Source organism: Cheilinus undulatus, linkage group 12 (assembly GCF_018320785.1).
Source record: "Cheilinus undulatus linkage group 12, ASM1832078v1, whole genome shotgun sequence".
NCBI lineage: Eukaryota > Metazoa > Chordata > Actinopteri > Labriformes > Labridae > Cheilinus > Cheilinus undulatus.
Genome location: NC_054876.1, coordinates 5,916,723 through 5,929,496, shown reverse-complemented (window position 1 = coordinate 5,929,496; position 12,774 = coordinate 5,916,723). Strand labels below are relative to the sequence as shown.

Genomic DNA, 12,774 nt, shown 5'->3' with positions numbered 1-12,774 from the left:
TTTTTCCTGGAGGGTCAACTATAGCTACGGATGGAGGTGGAACTTCTGTTACAGGAGAAAAAAAAAAGGTCTCCCAATGCCGTGCTAAAGTGTCTTAGGTCCAATGGCAATTGTTTGAAATATATAAATATTCATTTAAGTGAGTCCTGCTTGATTTTCTTAAATCAGGTATCAGCTAAATGTTATCAGGAGCTGAAAGTTACAAGTGATATTATCTGTAACAGCTGGTATTTGTTTCTTTGTTTGTGGTACTGATAACTGAACAAAGATGAATTTGTGTCTCTAACAACAGTGTTTTTGAAAAGCTGTTCACTGTCTGAATGAACAGGGATGTAATTCTTTTAGTACTCATTTATTATTAATTCTAGACCTACTGAAGTGAAGAGTCTACCATGGATATCAATTAAGTTTACACATTTAAAGAGGGAATAGTTGGTAAAATAAGAAGTTCAGAAACTAAAGAGTGGATTATGAAAGCTCTAACTGGGCTCTACAGCTTCTTTGAAACATTTTTAAATTTGTTTGAGCACAGTCGATGCTTCTCTGAGTTTGTTTACTTAAGTATTTTTGTGGAAACTTTACCATTACTGTCTTTACATTTGATGGACAAATATTGCTTTTTGGACTTAATGATCATTCTTGTTACTCACTACTGTTGCTCTGAAGTCAGATGATTAATTTTCTTTATTTTTCCCAAAAATCCAAACCAAACTTCTCTGTGTTCACTCTGCACACTGTGAACTATGCTCATGTAGCTCTGTGTGTGGTTTATCTAAGTGGTGCTGTTGTACCCGTACGTTTAAGGAAGTTTGTTTAGTGGTGGGGATGAAGACTGCAGCTGAGAAGGAAAGCTATGACCCAGGGATTTGACAGATCACCTTTTACCCTCAGAGTGATATTTGACCAGGAGTTACTGCTTGATTCAAGTCATGAAACTGTTTACTCTGTCCAACACTGCCAAAACTGACTGAAGTCATTCAGTGAAATATACAAATGAATCTGATGCATTCTGAGTTCCTGTTACATATGCGAACAAAAGATCTGAATTTAAGTTCTGCAAAACATCACTTCAGGACTGCACGGCTGGGCAGGGGTTAGCGTAAGAAGGTTCCTGGTTCGCTTCCTGGTCAGGGCCTTTCTGTGCAGAGCATGTTCTCCCCGTGCACGTGTGGATTCACCCCAGGTACTCCTGCTTCCTCCCACCACCAAAAACATGCTCATTAGGTTGACTGGTCACTCTAACTTGGCTGTAGGTGTGAATGTGAGCGTGCCTGGTAGTCTGTCTCTATATGTCAGCCCTGCGATTGACTGGCAACCAGTCCAGGGTGGACCCCTCCTCTTGCCCAGTGACAGCTGGGGCTCCAGCCCCCTGCAACCCCCAACTGTACAGCAAAATGGATGGATGGAAAACATGATTTCAGACACCTGTAGTTTAATCTGGTTCTCAGACACAAACAAAAAAATAAACGTGGCTATAAAAACAAACATTCTCATGTTCTGAATCCAGTTAATTCAATGACAATGGTGACAGTGATGAGCACAGATTATACATTGTTGTCTGTACTAAACATCACATACATTCATAATGATTTGGTCATTTATAAGATGGAAACAAGAAGGACAACAAGGAGAAAATTCTGCCTTTGATGAGGAAGAAGAATAAAGTTAATCTCTCATAGGGAAATTCATTTTGACTTCCTGTTGTTGAGCATGCCACATTAAAATGCAGGCACATGCACACGCAGAGTTCTGTGGTCGTCCACTCAGAGTGAGGGGCTGCTGCCCATGAAGGAGCGCTGCCTGAGCTGTTAGGGGATTTGGTGCCTTGCAGACATCTCTGCAGTACTCAGGATGTGAATAAGCACCTCTCCAGCCATTTTGGCACCCCAGGTAAGACTTTGATTTGATGCCCCCCATCACCTCATCATCTTCACAGAGAAGGGTTAAATTATACTCACTAATGTTGGGGTGGCAGTAGTCAGGGTATCATCTCTCACATGAAGCATGGTAAAATGCAAAGCAGAGTTAAAATGTCAGTGTGTTCTCTAGAAGTTAAACTTTTTTGTATGTTCATCTCTGTGAGGACATCAGTGGTCCAGACTCAGCCTCAGTGGGGTTTGGGTGTGCTCTGTGTTGATGTGTTTATGCACCCTGGGAACTTTTTATAATCAAAGTTAATGCTGAAAATGTTTAATGTGTACCTCTTATCCAATTTAAAGCTGTGACCATTAAAGATTTTGTTCAAAACATAAAATAATGAGATTGTTTATGTAAACAGACAAGTATGGGGTTGAACCTGTAATTTTCCAGTACAGTGTGACTCACTATGACATAATGCATGATTTACTGTAGTGTTGTGTTGTAATTTAATGTTGCATATCAATGCTAATGATGTCACTGTATGACTTGGACAGCTTTAAAGCCCAAACTGCTGTTTCATGCAGATTTCTGAAACCAGCTCTTTGGTATAAGCAGCTGTAATCTTCCAACAGAGGGTGCTTTTGAGGAAAATATTTTTCTCAATGGGATTATTTTCTTGTGTAACAAAATAAAATCAGCAGTGCATTAGAAACGATAAAACAGTTTCTATGAAGGCTTTTCCAGACAAGACACCAATGTAAAGTATTATGAGCTCTGTGGTTTGTTATTTTAATCCTGTAGTATTGCCTTTAGTTCATGTTTTCTATGTTTTTGGTAATGAAATAAAAACAATGAAGTTATTAACGTGACAAAAGATCCATTCAACATGATCAGCACTACTAAATTATTTTGTCTAACACTTTTTCAAAGTTAATTTTCTATTTTGTAAAGAAACTTCAACAAAATTTGCTTATTGGGCAAATATATATATATATATATATATATATATATATATATATATATATATATATAAAAATATTTTGTTCAAAGTGCCTGATTAGAAAAAGCTGGCCCTTGTGCAAGAGTAGTTGAAGGCCTCTGCCCTACAGCCTATGCTGCAACCAGCCACAAGGAAGCAACTGAGATATTCTAGCTCCATATTTCTGGTGTTTCTCTGTTGTCCATCTGTGTGTTTGACACTATTATGCTGTGTCCTGATTAGTGAGAAAAAAACAGCATAGGGATACGATTTTTATTTTAAATCGCAGAGAAAACGGCACTCTCTAAGAGCCTGAAGTGGGAAGTTGACACTAAAAACAGTTGAACTTGAAAGATGAGTAGAACATAAAGAGGAGTGTGTGTTTATCATCCATCATATTTACCAATGATGGCTGACAATGGATCTCTGTAAAAATTGGTCAAACCTCAGTTTAAAACTGATTCAATATTGATCCTTTTTAGGGTTCTTCAGTAGCTACAGGGATATAAAGACCAAAGACTCCCTGAAAAACAGGTTTTCTGAATTTGATAGTCTTTAAGGGGCTGGATGGGGAGCTTTTGGGAGGCCTGATGTGGCCCCAAGGTCACCGGTTGATGATCACTGCCATATATCAATGGCATCCAGATTTCTCTGGACCTGAGCTCCAGGACTGCCATAGATGTGGCTGGGTCCCTGAAAATCTCAGAGAAAGGTGTGTGTGTGGGATCAGTGGCATTGGTGCTGGCGTCCAGGCTAACAGGCTTTCTGATATTGGAATTTCTCGTCATGTTACTTTTAACACCTTTTCGTCACTTTTTAAAGCTCATCTTTGCAACAAATTTTTCCACTTTCATCTTATTTTACTGTCTGTTGCATTTTTTGCTGCTATTTTGCCACTTTTTTTGCCTGTTTTCAACTTTCTTGGCCATTTTATCCCATTTTTGCCATTTTTTTTTCCAATTTTTCAAAGTGTAAAGTGTGCTGTGGTCTGTTTACATTAAAAGGGGGCGGAGCCTTGACTGGCCTACATGCTTTGAAAATAAACGGCACATTTTGAAGGGCAAGCTATTTACCCATACCACTGAGCAAGTTAGGATGTAGATGAAGCAGGAATGGGGAGGAATTCCACTTTCAAACTCTTGTTATATTTTTTGGGGAACATTTTATCAGGCATCAAATTCAGAACGTGTTAATATTTCTAGTTTATAAGACACTCATCCATATGTGCGACATTTTCCCTTGCTTTTATTTATAGTAGAATGTTATTAATGGAAAACTAGGAGTTGCAGAGGATATTCATGCAGTATACGGCCTTTAAAAGGAGGCAACATGCCTCTAATATGCATGCTTAGTGCTGCCATTTTTATTTATATATGCACTTTTCCAAACAAAGTTGTCAGATGCATACATTTACAGAAAAAAACATGAACACAAATAACTTCTGTAACTGAAATCAAGCTGTGGGTATCAATTATTGCATGGAGTCATCAACATTTCTAATTTAATGATGTATTACACATACATTAATCACATAAAGCCAGAGTGACATGTTCATTTGTTTATAGAGGGCAGCATGGATTTATGATAAATCTTGCTGTGGCTCATGTATTAAATCATCATAAATCAAACCTTACTTAAACATAATTTCACCATGCATTTCCCTAAACTGTGAACTGTTTGAGTAAAAGCATGTATGTTTAATGATGGCACATGATCTCTGAGCTTAGAAACCTCCAGCATGTTCAAATTTGAGTGTGGCAGGCTGTCAGTTGTGTGACTGATGTCATACAGCAGGGTCTGTATAAAATATTCACTGGCTGTAAATCAGAGCGTGCTGTGTGGAGGGCTGAAGGTCCGCTCGTATGTCGGACACAGCAGTGACAGGCACACGGCCATGTCAGCCCAGAGCTCTTTGATTCTGCACACATGAGAGAAAAACCCCGATCCTGTAAGGTCTTGTCTCTGTCACTCTCGATATGAAGCCGATGGCCTCCAGATACAGAAACGTGCGTTGATAACATCCAGCAGTTTTCTCCCCATGAGCTTCTGCAGTGACGGCTGATTTAAGACATGCCTGTGACATGTAAGCGTACAGGGCCGGCCTCTTCAAGCTGATCCACAACAGGCCCATTATACACACGTCTATCTGTGATACAGGAACACCGAATATCTATGACTGTGTGATAGCAGTTAGGGATATCATTACTCCATTTGTATGAATCAAATCTGAGAAGATAGCAGTATTCAGAGCAGATTTCATTACTGCAGTAATTATGACTAAATATAGAAGTAGGTCTAATTATGCTAGCATGCATGAAAATTGTATTACATAACTCCTGTGTTGAACCAGGTGTATTTATTTTAACCACACTGTTGCCTTCAGGCTCTGCTCTCTAGGTTTGTATTTCAGGTCCATATGGAGCTGTCACCTTGCTGATATGTGGTTTAAATAAAAAACTATAGAGCAACATGAAGGAGTGTAAAAACAATAAATCATAATAAAGACAGACCAGAAAAGGGAAAGCTGCATTTTCCACAGGATCCATAATCATGCCATGGTGCGTACCCTCACCTTCTGGGTTAAAAAAATCATTTCACTGTAGCTTTACTACACTTTCACCACACCAGCTAACATCCATCCATTTTCTATACCGCTTATCCCTTTGGGGGTCGCAGGGGGGTGGGGGGGCTGGAGCCTATCCCAGCTGTCATGGGGCAGAGGACGGGGTACACCGTGAACTGGTCACCAGTCAGTTGCAGGGCTGACATGGGGTGCTTTCACATTAGGCCCAGTTGTTTTGAGCCGTGCCCCGGCGCGAAAAGAAAAGAAAACAACTCACTGCTGTTCTTTGTTCTTCTTTTAAAGAAGAATTGTTGTCAAGTTCTGATAAAACTGGCTCTTTGGCAGCATCCACGCTAATCTCTTTCGCCATAACTGCACCGGCCTCTTGTTGCTTCTTGCTAACATCACGACTCCGCTGCACCTGAAAGTACCTCGTCGCTGATTAGTCCTGTCACTTTCTAACCAGGCCCAAACGGTTCAGATGGGAGCTTTGGAAAATGGATTCGCCAGTGAGAAACAAGGAATGGCCGTATCCATCTGCTTTGCAAGGTTAATATATAGACAGACAACCAGGCATGCTCACACTCACACCTACAGCCAATTTAGAGTGACCAGTTAACTAACGGGCATGTTTTTGGTGGTGGGAGGAAGCCAGAGGACCTGGAGAGAACCCACACATGCACAGGGAGAACATGCAAACTCCACACAGAAAGGCCCTGACCGGAAAGCGAAACAGGGACCTTCTTACTGTGAGGCAACAAAGCTAACCCCTGCCACCAGCTAACTTACTCGTCATTATTGGCCTGCTGGCATGGGACAGTCAGATGGAACATGACTAAAAGTGGTAAGTTGCAGTATTTACAGGAGTCAGTATAGAAATATACTGAAAGTTGGTCACAGTTTGTCAAAAGTTAACACAAAATGATCCAAATGCAGTTTAAATGATTTATTTAAACAAAGGATCAAAACTCTTCTGAAGAAGATTGTAAAGCTTGAAAAACATAGGCTGAAACATAAGCCTGAATAAAAAGGTTTTTATATGTTCACGTGGAAAGTTACTTTGATAAACAGCGTGTATTAATCATAAATGTTAAAGCAGGGTTTAACCTCAGCTGCTCTACTTTAAAGCATGAAGCTGATTTCTGCTCTTGACTTATTCATTTACTGAAAGCCTAGTCCTGGTCCTTACAACAACATTTGAAATAATCATGTCGTTCACTCATTAAACATTCATATTAGTTACTATAACATTGTTTTAGTATCATTATAAACCTGTAACATGAGCATACGGTACGATAAACATCTTCTCTCACACCTTTAATTCACTCCAACATGACATTAAAAGACAAACGTGTGGATATGTGATAAATGTTAAATTAAAAAAGTAAAAAATAATATTGGGTTTATGTATCAAAGAAGTCCTTAAAGATTTAAATGCAATAAAACAGTTGCATAAAAGTATTTATAGTTCTGTTCGGTGAAAGCACGTTTCTGATTGTTCAAACATTTATTATGGCAGCATAACATTTGTTTGGCATCAGGCTCCGACTTCATCTCTCCTCACAGATTTATTTTACCTGCAGAAACAAAAGGAATGATGAGACAACCTCTCAAACCCCTGTCAGAGCCTTCAGGTGGATGCTGGGGTGGAGGAGGGTTGAAAGCGAGAGTGCAGTACTAATTCAGGGCACAGCTGTCAAGGAAGAGACCAGGACTCTGGCATCTCCCACCCTATGTTAACCCCATGAGATTTTATGATGTAAATCTAATGCTATGTGTAACCTTCAGTTTCCACATACACCAGTGTGTGGAATTGCTCTGACCAAACATGAAGCATGTCTGGAGCACCAGACCAGAGCAGTGTGACATAATAGGGCACAAGGTTGCAGAAGAACTACGAGTTAGATAATCCACAGTATGTCAACAGATTGTTTTACCTTTTTGTGATTGGTTTGTCCATGATTCCATAATTTTATTGCTTCCTCCATGGGTGAGTGCATTAGGAAGTTAAATGTTTGCTGCAGAGGGTGTGTGCTTTTCCACCTTAAAAGTTAACTTCTCCTCCTCAGTGGTGCCATCTATCTCTGTGACCCACTGACCTTCTATCGACCTATAGCTTGTGCCGCAGGTTGAGACATAATGATATAGTGATGAATTTCCATTAGGGTCTGTGCATTGTATTATATTTTGAGTTGACAGGATGCTTTGCACATTTTCAGGCTGCTTGGATCGATCTGAGCGGACTGACAGGGTCCGGTGCTGAAAATAGACCTGGTGTGTAATTCTTGGAGAGTAGCAGAGGGTCAGCAGTGATTTGGAGGGCAGTGTTGAACACTTTAGCTAACAGTTTAAGCCCAAAGAAGACTCATTTGAAATGTGAAATATTAATCATGATAGCTCACCTGCTGTCTCCTTAGGATAGAACAGCCCAGCAGAGGCAGGATAGAGCAGCAGTGAAGGATGCCATGCCATCTATAATAAACACCTCTGAAAGGCTCAGTCGTTCCCGGTCATCACATGGTTCCACAAATAGTGAGGGACTGTGTGAGCAAATTGTCCAACAGTTTATGACAGTTCTGTTCATGTGTTTTATGTTCATCACATGTTCCACATCCCTTCTCATGACAATTTATCAGTGCATAGTTTTCATCCTCTACTGTTGTCAGCTTCAGGAATTTGAAGACCGATGAGCGGAGACACATGACAGCAGGCTCCAGGAACTCTTTTTACTGAAAGAGACGCCCCCTTCTTGGATTTCACTCTGATTGGATGCTGCTACCAAGCGGCAACCTCCTGTCCTGAAAAACGTGTCTTATTTTCTATTGTCTTCAAGTCCACACACTGTAAGGGGGGTGAATTTTATTTTATTTTTTTACCACAAACATTTCAATTATATATAAGGAAAAACCTCACTGCATACTGATTGGTGCGTTTCACTTGATTGACAGATGGCTTGATAAACAGACGCTTCCTCCAGAAGGCCGGCTTTAGTGATAGCTGACAGGAAGTTGAGTTCAGTGGGCGGAGTCTTGTCTGTCGCCAGGCTGATCCAAACTTTGGTTGAGAAAGCGAGTTCATGATGGAGGCCGTCACGGATTGGCTTCAAAATTTGTCTGAGTCCGCCTTCTGTAATCAAACAGCTGGTGTCACACAGGCTTTGTCCAATTCGTTCTACTGTCTTTGGCTGCGACACATTCGACATCAATAAAATTTCACATCAACAGAATAATTAGGCTAATAAGTGATTTAATAATAAAGTATTTGCTGGGAGAAAGAGTCTGCATGTTTTTGATATACTGCAGGTTTCTCTTCATGCAGGTGTTTGTGATCCCACGCTGAGACCAAATACTGTAAATATATAGGTATAGTACAAGTTTATGCAGACACAATCAGGTGTTTATGAATCCTGACAGCTGATTGATGATCAGCCGGCACCTTCATCATAAACTGACGCCGCTGTACATGATGCTGCAGAGGGAAAGACGTCTCATGGGCCGTTAAACATCTGACTTTTGGCTTCAGTCCTCCGCTTCGATTCCTCCAGTCTCTCCGTGAGTCTCTGGTGGGACGGACTAAGACCCGAGGAAAAGACTCAAGCCAGAGACCCAAGCCATATAAAAGTAGAAGTGGGACCCAGCCTGGGATGGTCTGACCTAAAGTGGAAATGTGTGATGTTGGCTTATGAGTCCTCATGTCTGTCAACTCCTCCAGACCAAAGAGGAAAAGGACCATCCAGCCAGCATCTGTGATGGTGTCTGGGTGTATCAGTGCTCATGGCATGGGTCACTTGCACATCTGTGAAGTCATTTTAGATACGGAGAAGAACATATAAATGTTCGACCAACCAATGGTTGCATCTGATGTCTTTAATAATGTTTTTGGAAATGGAGTTTGAAGATGGAGCTCAGGTGTTTGGTTACCCTTGCATAGAAATGAAATACGTTGGATTATACTCTTTGTCATTGCACATGCCATTGATGCACAGTTGTACTGACTATTTAAAGTAAATGCATCACACTGTTTATCGGGTAGCTTGTTATTTCACAGACAGCGCTGTTTTTTTAGCTAGAAGTTTTCTTTAGTGTCATGAAAAAACTTCCTCCCAGACTGAGGTCTACCACCAACTCTGAACTCTCCTTGTTCCTGATAAACTCGTCGACTTGTTCACATCTCGAGTCTGAAACCCGGAGGAAAATAACTGTGTGTGATCACAGAAGCGTTTTCTTGTTGAGGCAAACAGAATTAGACCAAAGGGCTTTGGCTGGCTCTGCTCTCACAGCCTGTAGGGAAATGATGAATCTCTGTGTTTGCCACTTTAAACTGATTATGAGGGCAGATTCAATAAAACCTGTTTATTCTTCTGCAGTTTCAATCTATTTCAGCTCGTTTCCTGCTGACATGCTGTTGCACTTCTGCTCCTATAATGACTTCTGACTTCACATTTACCACTGAGTGACTCTGCTCACTTTCTGCTCATGAATATTTCTGTGAATAAGCCAAATGTGTACAGCTTTTTTTCTCAGCAGGATTAATCTGCCACAAAATAATATATTATAAACCCAAAGGAAGGGATTTTTATGCAGTAGTTGTATTTTTACCTTTTAAATCTTTTTCACTTTGTTAGTTTGAGAGCAGGAAAAACATATCTGTCAGATTTTGTAGATGTTTTACTTGAAAAGGCTGTAAGACGGTTCAGTTTTATAATTGTGATTAACTATTGAATATCAGTGAGCTATTGTGTTTAATTACATGTTCATACTTTCTTAAAGGGGACATATTTTACCCTTTTATGATAAGTTAATATTGGTCTCAGAGGTTCCCAAAACATGCCTGTGAAGTCTGTTGCTGAAAAAACACTCCAGTATTGGATATTTTTACGTCTAAACCCCCCTCTGTTTCAGCCCTGCTCAGAACGAGCTGTTTCTGTGTCTGTGGCTTTAAATGTTGATAAGCTGTCTGACTCCGCCCCTGACTCCACCCCTCTCAGGAAATGGATGTGGCTCTCCTCAGCAGATAAGGGCGGAACTTTCTTCCTAGTGGGAGGGGTCAACTGAACCTGTGGGTGGGGCTAACTCCCCACATGACATAATGAGGGGAAATCTGAGACCGGCTTGTTTTAGCCCACATTTTCTGAAAGGCGGAGCAATAGAGGGAGGGAGGGAATGGATTTTTCTGGTACTTGGGGGGGATTGTGGACAGGCCAGGCCTGAAAAAGTGATTTTTGCATAATATATCCCCTTTAAATTTGATTATTGAGCCTTTCAAGGCAAATTTTAAATCCTTGTTGACAATGTGAGGAAATTCTTTACACTGTGTTGATTTTTGAATTAATTTCAGTTTCAAAAAAGTATTATCTGATCTGGACTTTTAGACTGCTCAGCTACACCAGAGTGGTCTGAAACCACGACTCAGAGCCAGGAGACATTTTGAAAGAGCTTATCCCTGCAATTATGTTTTAACACTGTTGGACTTGCATTTACACATCAGTAAATATGCAGTATTAGGGTGCGGGTAACGTAGAGGTAATCCCTGTGTGCCCTGGGGTCAGAGGTTGTTCTTGTCGAAGTGGGTGGCCATGTTCAAAAGGCCCCTTCCCTGCAACCACTCACACTAGCGAACCGGATCATCCAAGACCCCTCACACACTCTGGACCCAGCTTTTGAGTAGCTCAAGAAACTGCCTCTGCTGCAGGACACTGAGGAAAAGAGCCCCCTTCTGCCAGCCCTGGACTCTTTAAGCTGTGAACTCTTCATTGTATAAGTTGTTTTTTAATTGAACTGAATTAAAAAGTCAAGATAAGAATCTTACAATAACAGAATTGTGCAGGGGTGCATGTACAAAATGACTCACTGACATCCAGTGATCCCAGTAAGTCTGACTGAATTTATGCTTTCATGTTTGCTTGTGTTCTCTGTTGAAGTGACTGTACGCAGTGATAGCTAACGTAAGGCTGCTGTCTTGTTGTTTTGTTTTGGTATTTATGTGGGAAATTAAAAATGGGTTCAAGCTGTACTGAGATGTCATTTGGCTGTCTGACAGTCTTAAACACACCATGACTGAAGTGGGCGTGAAGCAGATTAAGCCTTTTATTGACCTCACAAAAAAGAGACACACGGCCATCACTGACAAGACGAGAGCATGCTCTCCCTCAGTTTTGAAGACTGAAGAGCCAACCCTCATCCACAAACTTGAATAAACGAAATTTGCTGTTATATTTTTGGTAAAATCCAACCAAACAAGCCGGAGCTTTGTAAGATAGATCTGCCTGATGTCAGACACGGAATCTGGACAATCCAGCAGCTTTGCCAGGTTAGACAGAGTGATAAGGCTAAAACCTCTTGATTAAAAATGATAAAATAAATGCATTGTTGAATAAAATTTCATTAAAATAAGTGCATTGATCGCAGCAATGCATCATATTTATGATTTTTAAAGTGTGCCGTGACACTGTAACATATTTGAGCGTAAACAGCCGGTGTAGTGGTCATCACTGCTGTGCAAGTTTAGAACCCCAGACCAACTCATGTAAACACAGACAGGGATAACGTAATGGATCCTGAGCAGAGCACCCAAATACATGATTTGCAGCATTTTTTTTTCCAAATATGCACCTAAAGGCTTTAAATTTGTTAGCACTTGTAATGTCCACTGTGCTTTCACATCCAGCTTTTTAAATCGGCTCAGAGATGTTGAAGGAGGGAGAAGAAGCTGTTGGGTCCTGGAACTGTCCTCGTCCACACAGAGACAAAACATATCTTTCTGTTTAGTTTTGAAAAAATTTTCCGTAAAAACAGGATCATTCCAAGAAATGCCAGGCATGTAAGTGGTGCTGTAACGATGCCACAGAGATGTTCTAGAAACAGAGAAGAAGTTTGTAAAATGAGCGCACCAAAACATATTCTTACCCAAAACTTTCTCCTGGCTGCCCCTCTGGTTGCACTCGGCAAAGGATCCAAGGACATGTGGCGAATGCTGTTCTCCATGACCACTTGTTGATCACAGTGGTTGTCAAGGAGCAGAAGAAACAAACACAATCCTGTAAAATGCCTTTATTGTTGTTGCTGGCTGGGCTCGCTCATGCAGGTTAAATGGGCTGATGTTATCGTTTCAGGAAGGATGTGTTTGGCTGTACACACAGAGACCAAACAGTTGTTGCATAGCGATGTTCGCTGCTGGACCTGGTTTCAAAAAGTAGCTATTTCAGGCTTCCAAACCGACAGTTCCGTGTGGATGAAATGCGATAAAATACTTTAGCGGATACTCCTAAACTCGTCTCTGTGTTGACGGCCCTTAAATCTAACTTTTCTTCTCTGCGTGTTTCGTTGCGCCTGCTTCTGCCTCTTCTTTGGTTGTTGCTTCAAAGCAGTTAGCA

The 12,774-nt window shown here is 40.8% G+C and overlaps 1 protein-coding gene across 1 annotated transcript in view; it reads right to left on the bottom strand.

Annotated features, from left to right (window-relative positions):
- Positions 1-12,385, bottom strand: part of jam3b (junctional adhesion molecule 3b) — a 114,894-nt gene extending 102,509 nt beyond the window's left edge. Inside the window, exon 1 of the mRNA XM_041802016.1 lies at positions 12,308-12,385. Coding sequence (XP_041657950.1) covers positions 12,308-12,385 — 78 coding nt within the window. The remainder of the gene's footprint in view (positions 1-12,307) is intronic.
- Positions 12,386-12,774: the final 389 nt, after the last annotated feature.